Source organism: Sus scrofa, chromosome X (genome assembly GCF_000003025.6).
Source record: "Sus scrofa isolate TJ Tabasco breed Duroc chromosome X, Sscrofa11.1, whole genome shotgun sequence".
NCBI classification, from domain to species: Eukaryota; Metazoa; Chordata; class Mammalia; order Artiodactyla; family Suidae; genus Sus; species Sus scrofa.
This window is the reverse complement of record NC_010461.5, coordinates 122,313,252-122,338,898: the sequence shown is the minus strand read 5'-3', so window position 1 is coordinate 122,338,898 and position 25,647 is coordinate 122,313,252. Positions and strand designations below refer to the sequence as shown.

General features: G+C 50.9%; 1 protein-coding gene across 12 annotated transcripts in view; it reads right to left on the bottom strand.

The window, feature by feature from the left end:
• MTM1 (myotubularin 1) overlaps window positions 1-25,647 on the bottom strand; it is a 92,399-nt gene that overhangs the window by 40,404 nt on the left and 26,348 nt on the right. For 8 of the 12 annotated variants that reach the window (XM_003135463.6, XM_021080840.1, XM_021080837.1 and 5 more), the window contains 3 exons: window positions 23,970-24,064; window positions 12,001-12,111; window positions 7,636-7,737 (listed from right to left, as the gene is read on the bottom strand). In XM_003135463.6, coding sequence (XP_003135511.2) covers window positions 7,636-7,737; window positions 12,001-12,111; window positions 23,970-24,064 — 308 coding nt within the window. The remainder of the gene's footprint in view (window positions 1-7,635; window positions 7,738-12,000; window positions 12,112-23,969; window positions 24,065-25,647) is intronic. The other 4 variants (XM_021080841.1, XM_013991045.2, XM_021080842.1 and 1 more) reach the window with 2 other exon arrangements.

Genomic DNA, 25,647 nt, shown 5'->3' with positions numbered 1-25,647 from the left:
GAGACCGCTCCACTTGAGTCTGGCGCACAATCTCAAAGCTGTTTGTCAAAGCGCTCCCATCCCTGAACTGAAAAAAGGGAGGCACGGGATCACTTCTACCCGCCCTGATCAAGAGACAGGTGGAGCCCCAGCCCGCTGGACAACCTACATGGCATTACGCCGGCCAGAGGGCGCCAGGGGTCAGAGCCAGAGTGGACACAGGTGGGAACGGCACCGCCTCGCAAGCCCGTTGCTTCTCCTTCAAGGTGAGAGCCAGCAGGTACCCCGCCTGTGCCTCCTCCCAGCGCCTGGGGGGTGGTCAGGAGGCCCAGACAGACACACAGCAGGTGTGGCTTTCTGCGCTTGGCACGCTTCTGCCGTGCTGGGTTCAGCTCTCCGGCGCCTCGGGGTTTCCTACTTTGTGTTACTCTGGGAGCTGATGGGCGGTCAGGGTCGCAAAGTGTCCTGCTATTTGTTTCAGTGACTGTATTAGCATCACGATTAAAGAAAATACATTTTAGTCCACAGAGTCTAGCATTACCTACAAGACTGCTGATCAAACTTTCTAGACTATGACTAAGAGAAAGCCGCACACCTTCACCATGACCTAGACGCACGCGCGCGCACACACACGGATAACTGAAAGAAATGATGCATGAAACCATACTTAACTATATTACGTGTTATGCTCTTAATATTTTCTCTTCTACTTCACTAAAAAAGGCTGCTTTCGGGAGAAGGATGGACTGGAAGTTTAGGGTTAGTAGATGCCAACTCTGACACTTCGAATGGATAAGCAATGCGGTCCTGCTCTCGAGCACGGGGAACTATATCCAGTGACTTGTGATAGAACACGATGGAAGATCATGTGAGAAAATGAATGTCCATGTATGTATGACTGAGTCACTCTGCTGTACAGCAGAAACTGGCACAACATTATACATCAACTATAATAAAAAAATTTTTTTTAAATGCTGCTTACAACTTGGTAAATTGATTTCATGACTCAATAACAAGTTCCCATTATCTCTGATTATGCCATCTGAGCAGAAAACTGAGCCAACACTAAAGGAATCAGTGGAAAAGATACTTTGGCACGGAACGAACCACTCCAACAATTAAACTATTTTTCTGCAGCTCTATCAGGCTCTGTTCATGTGTACACACTTTTTGTTCCTGCCTTTAGAAAAATTACCATCATAGAGTTCCTATCACGGCTCAGTGGTTAACGAACCTGACTAGGAACCATGAGGTTGCGGGTTCGATCCCTGGCCTCGCTCAGTGGGTTCAGGATCTGGCGTCGCCATGAGCTGTGGTGTAAGGTCGCAGACGCGGCTCGGATCCCGAGTGGCTGTGGTGTAGGCTGGCGGCTACAACTCCGATTCGACCCCTAGCCTGGGAATCTCCATATGCTGCAGAAGCAGCCCTAGAAATGGCAAAGACAAAAAACAAAACAAAAACAAAACAACCCCCCCCCAAAAAAACCCATCATATCAGAGGCAGTGTCACATTTCTTATCCAAAAAAAAAAAAATGTATCATTTACCTACAACTACTACTGAGGTACAATGCAGGTGGAGAACGTGGTATGGTTTTGTATGTTTGAAAAGCCAAAGAAAAATAAAACCAGAAAATAAATGCTTTTCACAGACTTTCAAAAACTGATGGTTTCCAAAGGAGACAGTGTGGGGGGTGGGGGGAGCACTGGGGTGTGGGATGGAAATCCTATCAAACTGGATTGTGATGATCTTTGTACCACTATAAATGTAATAACTTCATTGCATAATAAAAAATCAAATTAAATTTTAAAAAGTTAAAAAAAAAAAGAAATGCTTTGGTTAAACTAGAAATTAATCTAAACGACTTTCAAGTCTTAGTGGACTGACATCTCCAAACAATTGGCTTAACGCTTAGGGGTCCACCGTGCGTGGCTACGCTGCTCAAGTTCAATTCAAAGCGTGAGCCCCAGCTGAATGCACTAATGGGGAAGGACACCGCGGGCCAGGTCTGCTGGCGGCGGAGGAGGCCCGCTCCCCGCCACTCCCAGCGCCCCGGTCCGGATCCAGCACTCTCGGCCTCCGGACGCCACTTCGCCACTTCGCGGCCGCAGCGGCAGCTACGTCCTGACGTCTGGGGCCAGCGAAAATCGCTGAGATCATCCGCAGCTGCTTCGACAGTGTCAACAATCTCCACAAAGCGCTACTTTTCCAGCAGCGCCTTTTGCATTGTTCAGCGCAACAGGCTGAGATGCCGCTTCCAGGAAAGCCCTGTCTGGCGCACTCCTGCGCTGGGTGCCCGCTGCGGCCGCTGGGAAACCTCTTCCCCTCCTGTCTCGGGGGAATAACTGTCCCTCTCCTTTCCGAAACTGCCCGGCAAACTGGGCTTCATCCCGTCCCCCTCTGCCCGCTCCAAAAGCAGGCTTCCCGTTCGCCTTGGACACAGAGAGGGCAGCCGCCTTCCCTCTGGCTGGCTGCTGGCCCTGCTTTAAACAAACAAACAAGACCACCACCCACTCTCTCCCCTCCATCCAGGCCATCTCTTGTGATTCAAAAACGTTCAACAACCGTAGGCCAGGCACCGCACCAGGGCCCGGGGATACACGGTGAGGAAAGAAGGTTCTGGAGTCAAGCAGTCCACCAGGAGCTGGTGACCATCCAATCGGAAGGATTCTTCCTGATTCCTGCCCCCCCCCACTCCGCCGCATCGCACACCCATCACCCCCTCCGAAGACCCCACCCCGAGGGCCTCCCCACTCGCCTCACTGGCTCCCGTCCCATCTTCACCCCTGAGAAATTGGTTCTGGGCGTCTCCTACACCCCAGGCTTCCTCCACCTGGGACCCGCAGGTGAGCTTCCAAGGGGGCGCGCACCAAGAAACCCTAATTGACACCAGGTCATCAAGGAATCCACAACCCCAAACAGACGGACAACCACGACTGCAGGTCTCCACCTCGGGCTCCCTTTTCTGAGGGGCAGGCCTGCAATCACTGCCCTAAATTCCCTCAAAGACGCTAAATGCCCCAAGAACAAGACCGCACGCGTTTCTCCCTCCGCGCGCTCTGTTCCGCCAGCTTCCCTGAAGGAAATGCTTTTGTGGCCTCCCCAGTCCCCCACCACTCAGGCCGCAGCCCCCAGAAGGAAGGATGATTCGGCCCTCTCCCTGTTCTTGGGGAGCAAACGATTGCCCAGGCAACGGGGCCTGTGGTCTCTGTCTGCACAACCCACAAGCATCTCCCTGGCCCTCTGATGCCCCCCGCTCCGGCACCTGGCTTCCCAAGCCCCCTTGTCCTAAGTATTCTTGGTGACATGGTGTCAGCTCTTACCACTTATTTCAAGACCTTCGGGAGGTCTCTGCTGCTCCCCAAAGTCCACGCTCCTCGTGCTGACAGGCCCTCCACCAGGGGAGCCTAGCTCCCGGCCCCCACGCTCCAGCCGAACACCCCTGCTCCCCTCACGAGCGCTCTGCGATGCCTCCGGCTTGCCCTCTGCCGGGCCCATGGCAGGGTCGCGCCTCTGCCTGAAACGCCACCTCCTCCGACGTCCTCGCTCGCTGGAAATGACAGCCATCCTCCGAGGCCCAACCCATGACGATCGGTTCCACCCAAGCTTTTCCAGTCTAGGCTGAGGTGTTCCCGTGTTCTTGTGCATCCCCACTGGGCCTCCTGTGCATTGCTCCTATGGCACTGAACGTCAGCCACCCCACACACATCTGTCACGGCACCTCTGTCACATCCCCAGCGGGACTAGGGCTCACTCATCCTGCTACGCCTGCTCATCTGCCTTCCCGGCTCCCCACCACCGCCGCTACTTTGGAATGAACTTGACTGATGACATAGTTGTCTCTGTTGAATGGAACCGCAGGGGCTAACATTCCAGAAGCCATGGCAAGAACTGATGGGTTTTTATCTGCATCTTGTATTGTTTTGGTGATTCGTTTAGTCTTTTTTTTTTTTCTTTTTGATGATTTTTAGTGGTTAAAACTCAGAGAATGTAATTTTCCAAAACTGTGTGTGAGCAACTCAGTTCCCCCTTTTTTCTCTAGTTTCTCACTTTATTGACTTCCTGAAGAAAGAAGCAGAGATTCCTAGCACAGATATGAAAAATACGGCAAAGCACCACAGACCTGAGCAATCACCCCTCTGGGGACCACTCCCAGGACAGCTACTCAGAATCCTATGGTCTGGTGACAGAACCACAATATCCAGAAACCCACCCCGTCTCTTTCCATACGATGCATGTTCCCCGCGCTTAGGACGAAACCTGAGTTCAACTAGAAAAGCTGTCATTACACAGCCCCCATGCAGAGGTCGTTCTGCTGAGGGGAGAGGGTAAAGAAAGGCTGGCCCCCACCTTGATAAGCTCACGGCATAGGAGGGGACAGGCAACTGCTACGCAATTATGACACAAGGCAGACAGTGAGAGGACTGCTCCAGCAGAAGGACCTGCAAAGCCCAAAAAGCGAGAAGCGAGATGAACTCGCACGGCAACAGATGAGGAGACTGCAGGTCCAATGGATGGGGAAGCCAGACTCTGAGTTGAGAACACTCTGGATTCGCCAGAGGGGCACAGAGCAGTCCTGCGTGCTTGGAGTCTAGGATATAAGCCAGGGGAAGCCACTGGGAATTGTGCCTATTGGAGAGAGGGACACAGAGTGACACAGCGTTTTGTTTAGTTTTGTTTTGTTTTCTGGCCACACCCACAGCATGTGGAAATTCCTGGGCCAGGGATGGAACTCATGCCACAGCCGCAACCCAAGCCACAGCATTAACAATGCCAGGTCCTTAACCCACTGTACCACCAGGGAACTCTGACACAATCATTCTCAAATTTAAAGAAAAAGACAAAAACCTGGCAGCATGGTATAGGGTAAGTTGGAAGGGAAGGAAACTGAACGACAGGAAGTGAGCTGGGAGCCACAGGAGGAAATGGGAAGAAGGCGAGTTACTCCTAAGCAGAACCGACAGGACTTGGGGCTGATACGGCTACAAGAGGCTAAGCAGGGGAATGAGAAAGGGGACCCTGTAAATCAGATACAAGGATGTCATGTACAGTACAGGGAATATAACCAAGATTTTATAATAATAACTTCACAACCCAAATGTCCATCGACAGAGGATTGGATTCGGAAGATGTGGTATATATGCACAATGGAATACTACTCAGCCATAAAAAAGGATGACATCATGCCATTTGCAGCAACATGGATGGAACTAGAGACTCTCATCCTGAGTGAAATGAGCCAGAAAGACAAAGACAAATACCATATGATATCACTTATAACTGGAATCTAATATCCAGCACAAATGAACATCTCCTCAGAAAAGAAAATCATGGACTTGGAAAAAAGACTTGTGGCTGCCTGATGGGAGGGGGAGGGAGGGGGAGGGATCGGGAGCTTGGGCTTATCAGACACAATTAGAATAGATTTACAAGGAGATCCTGCTGAGTAGCACTGAGAACTTTGTCTAGATACTCATGTTGCAACAGAACAAAGGGTGGGGGAAAAAATGTAATTGTAATGTATACATGTAAGGATAACCTGACCCCCTTGCTGTACAGTGGGAAAATTAAAAAAATTAAAAAAAAATAATAACAACTTCAAACGGAGTGTAACCTATCAAAATACTGAATCACTACGTTGTCTACCTGAAACTAATGCCGCGGATCTACCAAGCTTCAGTTCAATACATTTTGTGACTGATGGGGGCAGGGAGGGTCATCCCAACCGAGCGGCGTGCAGGCTGCAGAGTGGGTCTGGCGAACCGCGAGGAGGTTCGGGAGATGGGGAGAGGTTCGGGAGCTATGATTCTCGGGGACTTGAGAGGACGGTGTTGGAGAGGCTCATCAAGCTTCATGCAAGGCCAATGTCAGGGCTAGATTTAGAAATGAGCAATGACAATTTTTTTTTTTTTCGGTCTTTTTGCCATTTCTTGAGCTGCTCGCTCCCGAGGCATATGGAGGTTCCCAGGCTAGGGGTGGAATCGGAGCTGTAGCTGCCAGCCTACGCCAGAGCCACAGCCACACAGGATCTGAGCTGCGTCTGCAACCTACACCACAGCTCACGGCAACACCGGATCCTTAACCCACTGAGCAAGGCCAGGGATCGAACCCACAACCGTATGATTCCTAGTCGGATTCGTTAACCACTGAGCCATGACGGGAACTCCGAACAATGCCAATTTAAGCTATGGATTAAATGAAGCCATCGAGGCAAAGCGAGTACCGGGAGAAGGTTGAGAGGGCACCACCACCAGGATGCCTACGTTTAAGGAGAAGACAGGCAGTGGAGACTGGGCACAGCGGTCAAGACGGCAGAACGAGGACTGAAGTGAGTCACTAGATTCCACAGTAAGAGATCTCACTTGCAAGACGGTACCTGCAATAAAACTGGACACTAGAATGGGCTGGAGGAATGAATGAACCAGAGACATGGACAGACTAGAATATTCTTTCTGGACGTTTGGATCGAAGTAAGGGATGGGACAGTTGTTTAGAGGAAAGCTGGTCCACCACTTGACTGCTTTTTAGGGGACGAAAGCCTAAAAGAGACAGCAGATGCCAGAGAAAGGGGATGACTGATGGGGCAAGTGCATGAAGGGGACAGAGGGGGGCCCCGGCTCCTTTAAACCTGCTCTGTGAGCCATTCTTTTAATCTCTGACCCCTTAAGGCCAGATATGCAAAGCCCGAGGCAGAACCCACCCCCAATTGAGTTTTCCTGGATTACATATTCTTTCTCGCATTCACAGTAATTCCGAAGCTGTGTTCCTATCAAACTCTTTTCGTCCTAATAGTTAGAAAAAATTTAATGTTGAAATATCTTTTAGATCACATATTTACTCCAAAACTGAGAAAAGGCCAAAAATGTATTTGACTGTATATACGATATCACTGCATTTGTTGTAAGCATCATATCTGAATCTACAATCAACATATGACTCACGATGAGGGCTCCAGATCCTTCTAGACTGCCACAGTCTTTGTATAATTGCCTTTTCCACCAACCATGAATTTCCTTTGACTGAAACAACTGCTGATGAGACTTAGGAAGAGAGAAGCCCAGTCTTGCTGGGAAAAAAACACACTTCAGGCCTTTCTTGCCAAAAAGAAAATAAAAAATAAAAATAAGAAATACAAGAGGCACAGGCAGGAGAGCTGCGTTACAAAAAGCTCTTCTGCCTAATGGTCTCTCAGCACCTTCAGTTTAGCTGGGGCGGATTTATCCTAGACTTAAAATCAAATCAAATCATACGTCTTTTGCAAAGAATTATTTCCTAGGTAGACCCATCCCGGATCTTGATACGGACTAAGTCAAAGGTTAGAAGTAATTAAATGCATGCTGAGTCTATGCTGCAAACATACAGTCAACGCTAGCAAGGGACCTTAAAAGCGGCATTCCTTAAAATGAATGAGGACCTGGCTTTGAGGAGCGCATTTGCTCCCAGGAGGAGGGCGACAAGCTCAGGGATGTGACATCTCGGCACTGCACTGACACGCCATGGTCGCCTCGCCACCTTAGGCCTTTAGAAGTGGGCCGGCTGGGGTGGCGCGTGGTTGCCTGGCCTGAGCCACCTGACACTGTCTGTCACAGACACCCTCGCACACGCCACGCTGGGGAGCGGGACACAGGGAAGACGTGAGGGAGAACCCTGGAATTTACCAGACTGTGGGCCAGGGGGAAGGCGTATCTCGTGAGGATCTCAAACATATCTCTTCTGCTGTGGCCTTCCTGCTTCAGGGCGAATCTCAGGTTCCGCATGTCCTGGGGCAGAGGAGACAGGCAGTTAGGTCAGCTAATGCAGTCGCATCTGTCAGCAAAACCACCTTCCGGTCACCTGGGGGACGGGAGGGCGACTTACCTGCAAGGGCAATACCTCTAAACTACTAAGGCAATTACTCTGTTTCACATGAGATTTTGAAATATCCGGTTTAGGAACACCTGCAAACATTCCCATCGGAGTCATGGCCGTGAAGACGAGGCAAGCAGCTCCGGTTAAAGAGCAGACGGAGCTCGGCTTCACGTTACAAACAGAAAACTCAAACCTTGCCTTGCGCGTGACTTGCGTGTCTAAGGGGTTTCTGAGGCATTTTCACCGTAAGACAGTGTTTGATTCATAGGGCTTTTCAGATGTGTATCTGACATGAAATACACTTTCAACATTGTCAAACATGTCATTAAAACACAGAAGCGCCCCCTCTCCGCTCATGCTCTTCACGTTCCAGGCTCGCTCTTAAAAATGAGGCAACGAGTGGCACTTTAGGCTCTCCTACAAGAAATGCGTTTTACTTTCACGGAGTTCTGTGCAGACCCCGACCCAGGACCACAGAGACCCCGAGAGGAGCGACTAAGCCCCCAATCAGGTTTTAAAGATCGTTTCCAACACATCTCTCTTTAACAAGAGAAAGAAAAACCTTCCTGGAAACGGAATCCAAACAAAAGCAGCTCCCTTCAGTACCACGTTATATCACATATCAAAGGATGTAACACCCCAGCCCATCTTCGAAGCCGGTGCTTTGCTGGTTGTCTCGTAAGTCGACTGTGGTGCCGTGACTGAGTGACAGATGTCACCTTCTGCGCTGCGCTTTCAGTTCAGAAGCAGGATCACTGCACTGGGCCCTGGGGATACTGCAGGGTGACAGAGACCCAATCCCTGTCCTCTCGGACATCACAACCTTCACATTATCTCGAGAGCACTCACTCTTAAAGCTCCCTAAGTCTTTGACGTGAAGGACCAGCAAAGGCCTTGCCCAGCCACATCCCAATATGCAGACGGCAAGCGAAGGGGCTGTAAGGAACCAGGTGCCCGGACCTGTAATCGACCACCCCAGGCGGATTTCTCTGTATACGGATGGCATCAACCGGGCCTTGCCAGCTCTGGGATTCTGTGCTTTTGTTTTTAAAAGCATATAACTTAATGCAATCCAGAAACGGATTCACGACACAGTCCAAGAAAACTGGGCTATTAACTGTTGTCTCATGAGGCAAAGCACGAGTCAAGCAGAAGGCAAAAAAGTCACCTGAGTAAGACGACATATGCTCTGAAAGGGTTTGCAACAAGCCTCAAGCACAGCACGGGCGAGCTGAGGCGCCCGGGGCTCAAAGACCTCCCAAGAATTTCCTTCCTACCAGCCCTGGTTTGGATGATAACTCTGTAGCATCATTCTCTCAACCACTCCACCAGAAACCAGACCGTTTCTGAAGAGAGGTTTATTCTGATCTATCGGTGATTCAAACGACTGCTTTCCCTGTGCCAAAGTACAAGTGACTCAGGCACCTCCGTTGGGCCATCTGATGCCGATGTAATTAAAGGGCAGGAAGAATGACTACCCTCGTCCTGCCAGCACGAAAATCAAAGTGGAAAGAAAAGGCAAATGACTCACAGGTGGCAGATGACCAAATCTGTAACAGGAACACGAGCGCGTACTGAGCGCAAGTGCCACCTGGTCTCCCGAGCCCGACCCAGCAGAGAAGGGCCCCTGGGAAAGAGCCTTCTGGCCAGAGCGTCCTGCCGTCGGACCCTCGACCTAGGTAGCAACTGGGGCATGTGGCGCCGTGCCAAGCCTCCCGATAACACACGAGTATCCACACCCCCGCTGCGACAACACTGACGGGCTGATCTACTGAGGCCTCGCGTCAACGACACGTTTCTAAAGAACACCCATCGCCGCTGACCTCAAAACAGCACCCTGGCTTTAAACCGAGTCAACGCAGGTGAGGCGTGGAAGGAGAGACAAGGTTTCAAGGTGCTGTGGTTTGGCTCTGCTTTTATTTATTTATTTCAGCTCAAGTCGTCAGCGGGGGCTGGCTCGGGGGCTAGGGGATGAGAACTCACACGCTTGGAACTAGCTTCTCCGCTGCTGCGAGACAGCAGCCCCTGGGCCTTCTAACCACCGCGCGGGAGGTGCTGCCGGCAAGCGGCAATCCCCACGCGCGGACCCAGTGGAACCGAATCAGTGGGGTTCCTAAGTGCTCGTCTCGGTAAAGGCAGGCGGCTGTGCTCTGGTTACTGACTACAGGTGAAAGAGGACCTACGGGAGGCAGCAGATGCCCTTTCTACCACCTGAGAAAATGGGATTCGACTCTCCCGACAGACATCCGTGTTTCCAGGGAGATAACGGAGTTAGAAGGGGGTGAGACGACACTGTTCTAGGCCATTGTCTTTGGGCTCAACACTAATTCCAAGAAAAATACCTATGCAACAGTTGAGAATTACGGCTGCCGAATTGTTCCTAAGCCCTTTGTTCTTCTGATAAACAGTCAAAGGGTAAGAATGTGCTTTGTCGTATTAATTTGGGGGGATTAATATTTAGATACAACTTTTCCCCATTGATAAGGCAACTAATAAGATTTTTTTTTCAACTCTATGAGAATGAAAGTCCCTCTGAAATCCTCAAGACAGCAAGCTCATCCTTCCCTGGAGAACTGTAACAGACACTCTGGCTCCCAGGATCCCTTCGTGCAGGACGCAAAAACCTTCCTTAAAAGTCAGCCCTGCATTTCTAGGCCCAAAAGGGTAGACGATAGCTGAGATTATAGATAAGACACTAAGAGAGCTTGGGTTCAAACAAAAACAACAAAAAACCAGCCAAGGTGCCGAATGAGGGGGAACGTCAGTTGGAGTCTCCTGGCGACACACTCCTTTGCTTGCTGATACCGTACTGGTCTCGATCCTTTACAAACTGGAGACAAACGAGTATGATCTTAATCCAAACAAAAGCATGGCAACCCGGCTTTAAGAAACCGTGGTGCATGAGACCAGGAAAAGGAGACTTGGCTCAGAATGCTGGCTCGCCCGTCAACCCCTCGGGCAACTGGGGGCAATTAAGCCCACTGAGCAAGTGAATAGAAGGACCTGGATCAGCCAGGGGTCAGCACACCTCAGCCGAGGTCAGTCTCGGTGTGGGCTTCCATCTGAGATCGCCTTTTTTATATTTTAAAAGGGCAGAACAATCAAAACATAAAGAACAATGGGTAACAGAGATCCTGCTGGCCCACAAAGCCTGAGATAGGTGTTTTCTGGTCCGTCACAGAAAAAGTCTGCCGACCCCTGCACCTGACTGATGGTCAGAGCCATCACAGATACTTGAAAGAGTCCCAACCTTCTGGAAGCCAGGCTTCGGAGACTATCTTACAGTAGGATTTGGGGGGAGTGGGGACCAAAGCTTTACATCTTGTAAACCCAAGGAGGGCTTCCCAGGTCACCCTCAGGCATATCTAGCTGTGGGAACTGCTAGGACACATGACCTCCAACCCGCTTCGAGATCTTCCTAGGACTGGGCATTGCGGTCTTCTGCTATGCACTACCTGAAAAGGAAGGCTTCTTGCAAGAAGGTTTACTGTTTGCAAAACGAGTATCTCACTGTATTTGGACGCCAACTTTGCCATCTGCTGAGTAATCTATAGGCTGAGTGACCTAACCCGCCTCACCCTCCAGGCTCGCCATCTACAAACGGGGACACCCCTGTCCGTCTCAGACGGCTGCCCTGAGGATTTCATGCCAAGCCCCTGGCACGTGTCTGGACCACCAGAGACACTCGATCAGCGGTTGCTGTGACAACCGATGAAAAAGCGAGATCATCGGTACATCGCTGCTGGCCGAATGCCAAAACAAAACGGAGAGGCTCCACCGCCGAAAACCACCTAAGCAAAGGCGACAGAGGCGGTGGGAGGTAAGGCACAGCCCGTTGACCTCGGGGAAGCTCTCCGTATTTCCCCTTCCTTTTCGCGGGGGACGGGGTCACCTCACAGGAAGGGATGTCGGGGAGCAGCCTTGGGCACAAACTAAAAAGGGAGACATCGGATCTACAACGTTGTCTTCCTACTCAGTCGAGCCAACGAAATGACTGGTGCGGGTCCCCGCACTTGAGGTCCCTTCTCCACAGGGACGTTTTCCCCGGGAGGTCCTGGAACCTTGATCATGAAGAACAAGGCTCTTTGGTTTTCTTTTAACCCCGCATTCACGTTTTACTCATCATTCAATGCTACCGTGCCTTTTTTCAGGTAACAAAGCACTGAATCTCTTACTTTACAAGTAATATCTAGCCCATAGGAATTTTCTCCTCTACTTGTCGCGCCTCCCATTTTTTCAATTCTTGAGATCACACCCAGGGGAACATCAAGTATTAGAGCCGAATCCTGTAATGGGAGAAAAATACAAAAGTCAGTATTTCTGTCCGTACAATCAAAACGTCAACATCATATTTTTAAAAAAACATATGCTTTCAGGGCCTTTTGACCTTGGTCCTTTTACCACCTTCTATGAGCAAAAATATGATGCAGATCCCACATGAAAAAGCGAGCACTGAAACAGTCGGTTATGCAACCAAAACGCAGCCCGTAACATTTGCCCTTCCGCGCTGCTTCTGGAATAAAGGCTGAACTCCCAGGCACCCAACTCCAGGGCCCGTGCTGTGCCCTCAGCCTGTGTCTGCAGCTTCTCTCCCACAACGTTCTGCACCCCAACTAAGTGAATGCCTGCCCCGCGCTTCAAACGTCTTGTCTGCAACCAGGCCTGGGGGCTTTCTGCCTGGTGTTCCCTTTGCCTCGGATGGTCCGTCTTTCCCAACGACCAACACTCTCCCCGTGGCTTCAGCCCTGGCTCAGGCAGCATCGCCTCCAACGAAGCCCCGTTTCCCAGTGTCAGGCGGAGGGGGCCACTTCCTCCGACGTCTTACAACTCCCCACTCCGGCTGCTGGTCCTCCGCTGTTTCAAGTCTTGGTGCCGTGAACCAAGCCTCAGGAAGCAATGCCTATCTGAGGCTCGGGTGTGTTTCCCAAAGAAGGGCCCGGATGCACACAACGCTTCTCCATCGTTCACATCCAAGGCAAGCCACAGCAAGATACCGGCGGCTGCCTGCTGCCATCACCTGCCCCAGGCACGGCCTCAGGGGCTTCGCCCGCATCGCTCCATTTTATCCTTACGACCATTCCGGACACAGGTGAAGTCTTCCCATTTCCCAACACTGCAGCCAAGTCTCTAAAAAGCTCCAATGCCTTTTGCTTAATAACTACGGGGAAGGGCTGAGATCAAGCCAAGGTCTGGGAACACACATCGAAAGAGCCATAAAAATGGTCCCACCCTTTGACTCCACAATTGTACTCCTAGGACCTTATCTTACAGCTCTGGTGCAACAGGAGGAAATGCCACATGCATGGAGATGCTCAAGGGAGACAGAGGTGGACATCAGGGCGAAGAAAATTAGAGTTAGTCAAGTTCATGGCACAAGCACACAGCTACTAAAATAATTATGGTACAGGGAAAAGGAAGTTTAAGGGGAAAAAAGCAGCACACAAAATACACTGGAACCACGATAGTGTAAAATATATATATACTCATATGGGGAGTTCCCGTCATGGCGCAGTGGTTAACAAATCCGACTAGGAACCATGAGGTTGCGGGTTCGGTCCCTGGCCTTGCTCAGTGGGTGAAGGATCCGGCGTTGCCGTGAGCTGTGGTGTAGGTTGCAGAAGCGGCTCGGATCCCGCGTTGCTGTGGCTCTGGCGTAGGCCGGTGGCTACAGCTCCGATTCGACCCCTAGCCTGGGAACCTCCATATGCTGCGGGAGCGGCCCAAGAAATGGCAAAAAGACAAAAAAAGTAAATAAAAAATAAATAATATAAATAAATATATATACACACACATACACACACTCATATGGACAGAGACAGAATAGGGCTAAGCAAACTCTTTTCACCAATATTTTCTTTAATGCTGTGTTAGATGACTTTGATAATGCAAATTTTAAAGGGTGCTTATCGAGTTCTTATTTTTTAAGAGATGTCCTGGGGGGGGGAGGCCACAAATAAAGTTACTTTTTCTCCTTTTACTTGAAATCCTTCTCTTTTAAACACAATACAACAAATTAAGCATTTCCTCATCAAATTATAAAGACAGCTCATGGGTGTTCTAGAAATTTAAAAAGAATAAGACAGTGCTATAGCCATGGGATACTGCTCAGCCACAAAAATGAAGGCACTCTGGACACACGTATCATGCTGAGTGGATAAAGCCAACCTCAAAATGCTCCGTTTATATCGTTCTTGAAATGACAAAGTTGTAGAGCTGGAGAACACAGCAGGGGTTGCAAGGGCCTGAGGTGAAGGAGGCTGTGGCTAGAAAGAGGCAGCATAAAGGCTATAAAGGGAGTTCTTCTGTGGTGACCAAAGAGTAGCATGTCTGGACTGCTTTTGTCTTTTTTGTTGTTGTTGTTGTTGTTGTTGTTGTTGCTATTTCTTGGGCCGCTCCCGCGGCATATGGAGGTTCCCAGGCTAGGGGTCGAATCGGAGCTGTAGCCTAGCCGCCAGCCTACGCCAGAGCCACAACCACGCGGGATCCGAGCCGCGTCTGTGACCTACACCACAGCTCACGGCAACGCCGGATCCTGCATCCACTGATCGAGGCCAGGGATCGAACCCGCAACCTCATGGTTCCTAGTCAGATGCGTTAACCACTGCGCCACGACGGGAACTCCCGTATTTACTTCTCAATACAATCTAGTTCTTAAAATCCTACTATCAAGGAGCCTGCGATGCCTCTAGCTTATATTGAAATTTCTGAGTGTTTGTTCAACTGTACCCATATAAATGTCAAACTTATACCAAAAAATACATAGATTAGACATGAAATAAAACTCTGATACCTTAATATCAAGATGGAAGATTGCAAAATTAAAGAGCAGAAGAATTAGAAGTGAGACCTTGCTGTTCTTTGTTCCTGTATAGAGAAAATTCTACAGCTCTAATTACCCCAACCCAGCACAAAGCAGAAAATAGGACAGTGAGGAGACCCAGCCAGCTCCTGACCAAAGGCACCCAAAGGTCTAATGAGACTACCTGCCACCTTCTCCCCGAATGACAGGTACAAGATCAGATAACCCAGCAAAGCCAAACTGGAAAATCCAGGAATAGGAAAATTACCTTCACTCTCTAGAAACCTGAGTCACTGCTATCTAAACATCATTAAATATTGAAGGGTTCTCCAAGGTCCATTCTCACTCAAAATTCTACGCCTCTGTACTGCTAAGTGGCTCAAATGGTTAAGAAGTAAATACAACAGAGTCTAAAAGACGCGGTCACTTGCATTCTCTCCCAAGTGTGTACTGGGTAATAACAGACAGCGTCCCGCACACGAGGGGCCACAAGATAAATAAGATGTAGGTGTTGCCCTTACAGAGCTCAGGGCCAGACTGGGAAGTGAGACACATGTACCCAAATAGCCACAATGCTCGGGTCTAAGTGCCAAGAGCCATTAAAGAAGAAGAAGAAGGAGGATCCAGATAAAATGGAATGAGAGGCCAGAGAAGGCGGGGCGATTTCCTACTGACGGGGTCACGTGACGGTTCCGTGGCACCGGCAATGTAAAGATAAAGACGATCCGTATATGGAGCTTCCTATTCGGATTCTTCTCCCTTCTGGCTCGTCAAGGATACCGAATAGAGCTAGGAGCTGGGTGTTGAAGATGATCCCTAACGGATGGAGTAGCAGCAGCTGCAGACGGGCCTGCCGAAAACAGTGACACTAGCTACACCTGTGGGGAAGCATGGGGATTTCATTAAAAACAAAAGGAGTTCCCGTCGTGGCGCAGCGGAAATGAATTGGACTAGGAATCATGAGGTTGCGGGTTCCATCCCTGGTCTCGCTTAGTGGGTTAAGGATCTGGCGTTGCCACGAGCTGTGGTGCATGTAGGTCGCAGACGCGGCTCGGATCGGGTGTGGCTGTGGCTGTGGCGTAGGGTGGCAGCTGCATCTCTGATTAGACCCCCTAGCCTGTGAACATCCATATGCTGCAGGTGCGGCCCTAAAAAAGGCAAAAGACAAAAAAGATAAATAAATTAAAAAAACAAAACAAAAAGTAAGTGGGCCAGGTTTAATATTCTCCGGCGGCAGGGGGATTCCCTGGGGAGCATCCCAGGGCTTGGATCAGCGGGACTGTGACCCAGGAAGTGTGTTTGGAGAAAAGGGCCGCAACGCAGAAGGCTGCTGCCTGCGGATTCGCCGAGCAGCAGGCACCGGCAAAGGCCGGCTGCACCTGGTCTGACCGTGGAAGGTACCATTCTAAAGCAGCGGGGAGGCCACGGGGACCTGAGGCGGAACCCCAGAGGAGGAGACGAGCCTCGGAGGGGAATCAGGTGACTCAGAGGCAGGGCCGAGGTGCAGGAGGCTGGTGGTCCCACCAGGAGACGTGAAGAACAGAGGCGGGGTTCTGGAGAGAGATTAACACTGCCCATTTCAGACGCATTGGGTTTAAGCACCTAAATGTACTGGCTCCGACTGATCATCCAGTCCAAGAATCCAGAAGGCATCCAGAAATGCACAGCTGGAGACCCCCAAAGCCCTTCCAACTCAAAATGGCCACAACAAAGCTCATCCTCTTTCTCCAAACCACCTCTTCCTTTCTCAGCGGCTGCGCCCCTCCACCCAGGGCCAAAAGCTGGAAACCTACAAGTCATCATCACTCCCGCTCCCTAATCCAGTGTTTCCCCCTCAAAGCAATCTCGAACCTGTGCACCTCTCTCCAACTCCTCCAGCAACTTCTCCGAGCCACTGGGATAGACGTGGCGGTCTCTCTGCACCTGCGCCCTCAGAATCTGCCCGGGCCATCTTCCACAAAGTAAATCTGATGCTACGGTTCTTCTGCTTAAACCACTCCCGAGGCTTCTCACTGCTCAACTCTAAAACCCTAAATCCTTAACAGGGTCTCCAAGGCCCAGGTCGCTAGGCCACTACCCAGCTCCTCCCTGGCTCTTCTCCCCACCCCGACCCCGGCCAGGCGGTCATCTTGTCACGTTCCCTTTGGTCTCAGGCTCTCTCAATGCTGTTCTTTCAGCTTATGCTTTCCGACCCAGTCCCTGCCAAGCATCGAGGTAACGGCTATGCATTCTTCAAACCACAGGTCCAATATCTTTTTCTCAGGACTCTTGCCCAGGCCCCTCAAAGTAGCGCACTCCTGGACCCCTCCGGCGAGCAGCCAGTGCCGCCTGCTCTTATACCCGGTGCGGTTAGCTGATTCACATCTGTCAGTCCCATCAGAACCTACAGCTTCATGACAGAGACCCTGTGCCCTCTGTGCATCCTGCTATACCCTAGTGCCTGGCAAGGTGCTGGCACGCAGCAGGCTCTCACACAGTCAGTGAATAAAGAATGAAACATCGGGTCTGGCGCTACAGAGCTGGAAAGCAAGCAGCAACTGAGAAAGAAGAGGGTGCGAACCGAACTGCAGAGGAAACCCACCTTTAGCAGGTGGGAAGGAGAAACGCACTGCGGTAAAGGCGAGAGGCGGAGGTGGGAGAAGAGTCAAGGACGTGTGGCGCAATGGACAAGTTCAAGAGCCCAGACCCTACCCAGGCCTTCGGCATGGAGCAGAGAAAGTGGCGTTTCCATAGGACTGAGAGAAGTAAAGGAGTTAACAGTCCGGAAGCAGAAGCGGAGTGTGTAGACTGCTTTTTTAAAAAAAAAAAAAAAAAAAAAAAAAAAAAACCTGGCAAGGCAGAGGAAGGCGGAGGAGCGCAGTAGTATCGGGGTAACAGGGACACAAGAAGGTGTTGTAAAAAACTTGAGCAGGTCAGCGGACCAGGGAGCCCATGAAAAGCACACATGTCAGACACAGAATGAGTGGCAGGGCACCAGGGCTCCGGAGAGCCGACGAGGAGGAAGGCTCAAGCAGGGGGTCTGCTTTGTGCAGAAGACATCGAGTTCCCTCTTGTGAGATGGGGGAGGCGGCGGAAGAGACAGGTGCTCAGTGAGGAAGACCTGTACCTCTTCAACAGAGCAAGACACGAGGTCAGCCAGGGACCTGCCAGGGGCTGTGATGGGAAGACCCTTTCCGAAGTCTGAAAGCCTGAACGGGTGGTGGAACGAATCCATCAAAGCCACTGTGCGACTTTCAACAGGAGGGCTCGGTAGCCCACAGCCTCTCAAGCTTGGGGACCGGGGACCTGGGAACGGCGCGGCAACAGGCGGTGGGGGGACCCAGGCTATCGGCAGGGATTGTTTCAACCTGAAAACAGCATTCATTTTGCAGCAGCAAAATAAGATGATTTAAGACTGAAGCTTAAAAGAAAACCTATGGCACTGATCACGTGTGCCCATCGACACTCCCGCTTAAGACACACACTAGGGTGTTCTATTATTATAGTCTTTTGAGCATTATTTCACCTCTTTTCAAATGAAAAGAAGTGCCAAATCCGCTAGAGAAAAAGAACTAAAAAGGGATAATCTTGAAAAGGTTCCAATGTAAAAATACGACAGGAACCCTTCTGCTTCATGGTTGTAGGGAGGTGGGTGCACGTTCCCTCTGGGAGGGAAGCCGGGTCCGGCCGGCCGTCCGTCCGTCTTGGTCCTCCCAGTCCTGTCTCCGTGCTGGTAAAGCATCCTTCTAGTCCCTCCCAGAAATACCTCTGCCCAGCCAGAGCTAACGTGTGTTCTGGCTTTAAAGACGCTCCCGCATGGCAATCAAGCACCTGTGGGTAATACTCCGCCCGAAGAATTCGATCACTATGGTTCTGACTTCTAAGGAAACCCTAACAGATTTCTCCTCGGGTTTAATCCAGGAAGAACGGACCATTTCTGACCATCGGAAAATGAAGTGTATTCACAACCCACGGCTCATCTGACCAGCAGTCCCGAGAGGAGATCCAAACGGTAAAGCCCAAGGGTTGTCACCTGCTCACACGTAAGGCTCCAAATCCTCCACTCCCTTACGTTCCCTCGCGCCTCCTGAACTCCATCCTCTTCTTAAAAAGGGGTGCGTGCAACGACCGGGAGCCAGAACGTTCGGGTGGGGGCCAAGCCTGACGGTGAGGGCAAGCGAGACTTCTTCAGCTCGGTCATAGACCCACAGATGCTCATGGGATCTTCATAAACTTTCTATCTTAAATATTTCAAAATAATTGTTTAACAAATGGGGCTGTGGGTGGCAGGGATGGATTGTGTTCCGGAGGAGAAAACGGCCCGAGGAGAGTCGGAGAGTCGGGGCGGTGACTGGTTCCCGGACCAGCGGGTGGGATACACAGGGCGGGGGCGAGCCAGGGGACACGGGCTGGTGATGAAAGCTTGGACTCACATGTCAAAGGCTGGGGCAAGGACGACCACAGAGGAGAAGGGAGGAGGGGAAGGTGGTGACTCCAGGGTGACCGGAAGAAAAATAGCACCTTCAAGAGAAGCAAGGACACCAAAAGAAGAACCGGGATGCCGGGGGCCGAGTCAGGGATCTCCTGCAGGTAGTGAGACACGAGAAGCTGGGGTGGGAAGAAAGGTGGGCACCAGAACCCAGGACCGGGGGCAGGGGAAGGGGCTGGTGGCGGCTGCTGTGCCCGGCGGCCGTCATCTGGTGGGCTGAGCGTGTGGGAAGTGGCTCCCGGAGCTCTAAGGCGCTTTGCTGAAGCACAGTGTCGCCTGCAGCTGGTGGGAGATGAAGCCGCGGGGCGAAGGAGCAGAAGGAAGCGAGCAGAGGCCCAGGAGCTGGAGAACCCCCCTCGGGGACTGGAAGGAGGAGCGGGACGGAGCCCCATGACCCTCACGGCTCCGCCGCCTCCGCTGTCCCTGCAGCTCCGGGCGTCCTCCCCACCGCCACCGCCCAGGGCCTCTGCTCCTTCTCATCTGCTGAACCGGGTAAGCGTTCGCTGCGGGGTCAGCTCCCTTCCTCCTGGGGGCGTCTCGCTTCTACTGACCTCCACCAAAGCCTCCCCTCCGCCGACGGTCCGCTGCTCCGCCCGCCGCTTCCTTCCCGCTCTGCCGGGGGGGGGGGGGGGAAGCATCCCACCCGCGGCCCTTCCGTGGGCACATGTCCTCGGGCGATGCCGTGGAAGGACCCGGCTGCCACCACCGTCGACTTATGCATCAGTCAGAAGTTTCAGACTCCTATCTCCAACTGCTCCTGAGCCATCTGCCCCTGGAACGGGCGCAGCTCTCAGCCTACGCGCTCGGGCCCGTGTCCTGGGGGCTCACCTCCAACACGCACCTTCTCCTGTGCTGCCTATTTCCACTCCAGCAAAGAAAGCCCACAGGGATCCTTCTCGAATCTTCAACTCCCACCTGCAACCACCACCCAAGTCTTCCGGACTCTCCCGCGGCTGTTCCCTTCCTCCTACTGCAACAGTGACTCTATGAGGCCCTTACTGCTCACCTGGGAAATGAGGACAACTTCCTACATGGTCTCTTTGCCGCCAGTCGCCTCCCCACAACCTGTCACACACGCTGCAACCTGACTTCCCTTCCTGAACACACATCGGGTGTGTCGTTCTCCACGGGACTCGCACACTGCCGACAGGGACGCGAGGTGCCTCCCAGCCTCGCGCCCGCCTCTGCCCCCCGCGTTCCTGCTCCAACGCATCCGTCAGCCGGTCCCACAGGAGGTGGGGCTCCTCCACGCGACAGCCACGCGGATACAGAAACTCTCCACCTGCCAGGCTCCTTCCTCTCTCCTTCCTGTCCAGGAAATGGTCCCCATTCTCAAGGCTGGGCTCAAATAGCGCCTCCTCTGGAAGGCCCACTTCGGCCGTGCCACGTTACACCGCAACCCCGCGTCTCCATCCCCTGCACACAACATGGTGTCAGATTCTCACGCGAATGAACAAAAGGCTTAAGCTGTCTTTCTTATCCACCATCGTGCCTGAACCCGAAGCAGTCCTGGAGGGAAACTGGAAATGCTCACGGTATCCACAGACAGCAGAGCATTACAGGCCCAAAGAGCCCTACTGGAGTCACAAGATCGAGCCCCAGCCACATCCAGGAGCACCTTTAAAGTCAAAAGACAGCTATGCAACCTGTCAACCGCAAAAGCTATGGTGGGGTACACGATGCCATGATTCAGCAGGGTCCACACTGAACACTGTGACTGAGGACCTCCTGTCCACTGGCCACCACACCAGCTATGCACAGAGGACCACAAGGACTCCCCATTAGTCAAGGCCACGGACAGGGCAGCAAATAAACACAGCTGAATCCCTTCACTCGGCTCGGTCTGAGCATCTGCAATGCTCCAGGTGCCGTCCTGAGGCCTGAGGGCACAGCGGTGCCAAACACAATGCATCCCGGGTCCTCAGACAAACGGGAACATGGTGAAGCAGTGAAATATGTACAATAGGAAACAGCGGCAGGTGCTCCGGTGAAACCACCATGAAAGGGGGCGGGGCTAGGCCTTTAGACCCGGGGCCCGGGAGGTTCCCCAAAGCAAGCGTGAACAGCGAGACGCGCGCCAAGGGCTGTGGGGACACAGAGACAGAGTGATGCCTTCAATGGGAGCTGGAGAAGGCTCCGGGGAGGACGTGACTTTCGAGGTGGCTTCTGAAGGAAAGAGTGAGAAGCACGCGTGCGAGGACACAGAGGGCACGGACGGGGCTGCCATGCAGGACGGGGCAGGGGCTCCGCGTGGCCGAGAGGAGCCCGGGGCAGGGGCGTGCGAGTCCAGGCAGATGTCAGAAGGGCTCTGAACCCACATTAAGGAGAGTGGATTTTAGTCTGTGCGCGACGGGGTCCCACAAGAGCTTTCAGCCTGTGAAGGAAGCCGGCGGCCTGGTTCTAAGGAAGCTCCCTCCGGAGGCAGCGTGCAGGGCACGGGGGTAGGGAAGGCCGCGTGCCGGTCCCAAGACCACGGACTGTGTCCACTGCCCGGGAACCTGCCCTCGACACGCGACGCAGCAGGCGGGCTGACTCCCGAGTCGAGCCGCGCGCCCACTGCGGTGTTTACATACCTGAACCAAACAGGTGTCCGCTTCAAAATGCCAGTGAGGTGACAGCTCTTTGTCAAACACACAAGAGACATTCACCTTTTGCAGCAGAATCCACAATCAATGTTCCTATTTAGGACTTCGAGAGACACTACGATGACTATGTTTCGGGGCTTCTGCATAACCACACAAGTGGCTTTCTGTGTATGACGTTTTCTGCCATTAGCTGCTCGTTCTTATACCTGGACTAAATCTCGTGGCCAGTCAACATATTTACGTAAGACTTAGTGGAAGAAGAAAAAGATTAGCAGTCACTATCAAATGGGCATTTTATTCACCCCGTGTGCGGTACTCCCCAACTTCTGGGGTGCCTCATGGGAACAGACTAAATAAAGCTGGCTAGGGGCTCGCCCAGGGACGGAAGCAATGCATGCTCACTCCAAGGGGGACGCAGGGTGGGGGAACAGAGCATGCGAAAGCCCACTGTCCAAATACCCCAAGAACTCAAACTTTTGGTGTATTTCTTTGTGGCCTCTTTTTGACAGGTGGTGCTTGTTTGTTTTCCCACAGTTGACATCACAGAACAGACGCGATCTTGTCATGGCGCCGCGGTTTAAATCATTTCCCCAGTTCACCGTCAGTGACACGGCATAATACAATGAAACCGGGGGGTGTGTGGCTGGTTAACAAGCCAAGAGTCTCGGAGGCCAAAGGCCCCAGACCACTGGCTCTAATTCGAATTTTTGACGATTCTCACATCTATTAGCATCGAATCTGTCAATCTGTCCCAATTTGACACTTGGGAGCTATAGAGAATGATTCTCACTTTGGCTGCCCATATTATATGCATCACAGTGCATTTTATCACTTTACACTATATTATACTTTTGTTCTTTCAGCCAATCACTGGATCAAATAAGCTTCAGCCCCTGGAAAGACAGACCTCTTTCATCCTTCACTGATACAGTTGATTTGTAGAAAGATCAGCTGCACCTACGCTAAATTCTACATTAATAGTTCTGCTCCAATATCTCAGCTAATTAAGAATGCTTCAAGCTCCTTCCCCGTCCCTCTGACCGCTGAGCTGAAGGCCCAATGCCAGCTACACAGTCTGTAACGCCCCCATTTGTCCACCGTTCAGCCCATGTTTCTTTGTCAGGGTCTTAATTCAAATGGAGACAAGGTTTCGTTCCTAATCATCTGCTCAAATGATTAATTCTACAGTTCTTGCCAACTGTCCCCAACGGTTGACATCCAGCTCAGTGCTCTGTTAATTTCCAGAATCTTCTTCCACATTCGGGAAAACTAGAACATTTGTTCAGTTCCAGTCTTGCTTAGAAGCCTGCATAGGTTCACATAAATGCCCAATCTCAAGACCATGTGGGCCTATGAATAAGGCAGAAGTGGGCTCCCAAAGCTAAGGCAGTAAGAGCAGTAAAGAGTATCTTTGAGAGTTTGGACACAAAAATGAACATAATTTTTTTATAAAAGCAAAAGGTACAAACGAATCCAGATGGGAACTGTCCTGAAGAAACTGTGGGGTAAAAATCAGTAAAACAAAAACTAGATTCCTCCAACACTCCCAGCATCCCCTGCGAATAAGCTGATGTTGGGCTACTCTTCCATGCTCCTTGGACTCTTGTCTCTGCCCTTGGTCCATCCCATGCAAAGACAGCTGCCCCTTCGGGCCGGCTGGGGTAACAGCAACCCGCCACATCCCCCTGGGCCACTCCGGGACAGCCTCCGCCGCCGTTCCTTCATTCTTTCCCTCCTGGAGCATCTTGTCGTCATCTCCTTGCTCCATCAAAGGAACAGTCCTTGAAATGCCCTGGCAAACATTCTATGGCCATGGAATGGAAAGGCAGAGTGGCAATAAGCCACGCCATCGTCATCCCGGTTCTAAACTGCTAGCTGGAGTTTTGTAACTGAACCCATGGAAGGTTCTAGAGCTGTGGGTCTTAACAAGGGGTTCACCTTAGCATCCTCCTCTGTGATGTTTTAAGCATCACCGCGGTACCTGGACCACAGGCCTGGCCATTGGGATATAGCACCTCACGGGCACCTGCAGTTAGTTCTCCACCTAACGAACGCCTCCAAACCAGCAAATGGCTAAGTCCAACTCCCACGTCATGAAGGACAAAACTTACTCTAATTCACTCTGTTCCTGTAGGTGTTAGTGTGAAATGAGCTTTGCATAAGCCAAAAATTAGAGTTGAGAAGCAAAGACACCCCCTGTTAATCTGACCCACAGTCAATCTCGCAAGGGAGAAGAGCAACAGTTGAGCATTAACAGTTAGGGTCATCTTTATGGTCTTAGATTCTACTTACCGTTTCCAAACTTCTTAAATAAAGACGATAATTTGTGATGTAAACTCTTCCCTTAATGGGGCCATTGAAAGGACATATGTAAATAACTTCTTTGTCTATTAAGATAAAAAAAGGACCCTAAAATAATGGAAATATATACCAAGATACACAACAAATGGCACTAATTAATATAAACTATTTGGCTAAGAATAACTATAGTAAAAAAAAAAAAAATCACTGAAAAGTCAAAAGCAAGCACTGGCAATGTCCCTCCACTACCATGCCAGGTCAAGTGGGGCCACATGTCACCTGAGCTTGCCCACCATATGCTGCCACTACTTGGGGCAAGGTGATAACAGCTGGAGGGCAGACGTGACTGAGGGTACTGATGCTGCAGACCTTCCGGTGGTTGTCAAGGTAACCCTGCACCGCAGACCTCAGCCAGAGGATGGCAGCTCACGGAGGAGAGTCTCATGGACTCATCACCAGACTGGGTTGGAAGTTTGCCAGCCTCTGACCACACCCACATCATGAGGTTTGTAATAAATCCATGTCCACCGTAGAAATGTTTCTACCGTCTATTCTTTCTCTTTTAATAGGCCTGAGAAGAGCTGAGCTAGATTCCTTTCACACATTTAAGTGATATGATAAAACGAGAGATTGGCACATCGGTGGGAGAATCAGACATAAGGAGAAGCTAAATCGGGAAAGTTGAGGTATGATAATAAAAATCTATCTTTCTCTTATCTTTCAAGGATGTCCTTGAATATGTTAAAGGCTTTTGTTTTAAAAAAATAATTTGGCAACCCCTTTCTCCTCATAGGCTAAAGGAAAAATACCCAGTTACTACGTCGGTTAAAGTAAGCTATTCTCTTCATCCTTATGCAGCAACTGGAATGGCCACGTGCCACCCATTTCTTTTCTGACACTAGGTTCATGTGCACAAGTCTGCGGACATGGAACGGTCTCTCCTGGTGCCCGGCTCCCTCGTTCACCCAGGTACCACATCTGTGGCCTTCATCTCAGGAGCGCCAGGCTTTCCGGCATTTCAGCTAAACAACCTAGATCTCAGGCAATGAACCGAAAGGTTCTCTGAAACGGTGGCAGCTGTATCATCACCGAATGGGAATCGGGGCGGGGGGGGGACAACTCTAATAAGAAACAGGAATGTGTCCACGACAGCAGCACTTGGCTTAGAAGCTGTCAGATGCTTCTGTGTTCTTTCGCCAGAGCAATCTACTCTTTCCAAAGAAGATTCCCTCCTCTTGATATGAATTTATAATGACAAAATAAGTCAACGATCAGACCGTTACGCCAATATCACCAACTTCGGGTCTCTGGCAAATGAAAGCTACTTTAAATCAATGGGGTCTCCTATGTTTCACAGAAGAGAAGAGTTAGACTTTAAGCCTTTAAGTTGATCATTTTAAAGCACACAGCACAGACTGGAAAACCTTAATACTATTTTGTTCTTATAACCTCAAACCGTAAGAGCTTATAGCTCCAATAAGAGACTTTCAAGAGATAATCCACATTTTTTTTTCCAAAATAATTCTGTCTTTGGTACAGAGGAAAAAAAATATCAGTTTCCTAGAGCACATGAAGCTCTTGCGAGAACTCTTCTTTGATCAAGAGACGAATGCAGAGTTCTCTCTATAGTAACACTTTCAAAAAAGCTAGCCTATTTGTCGGAGTTTGA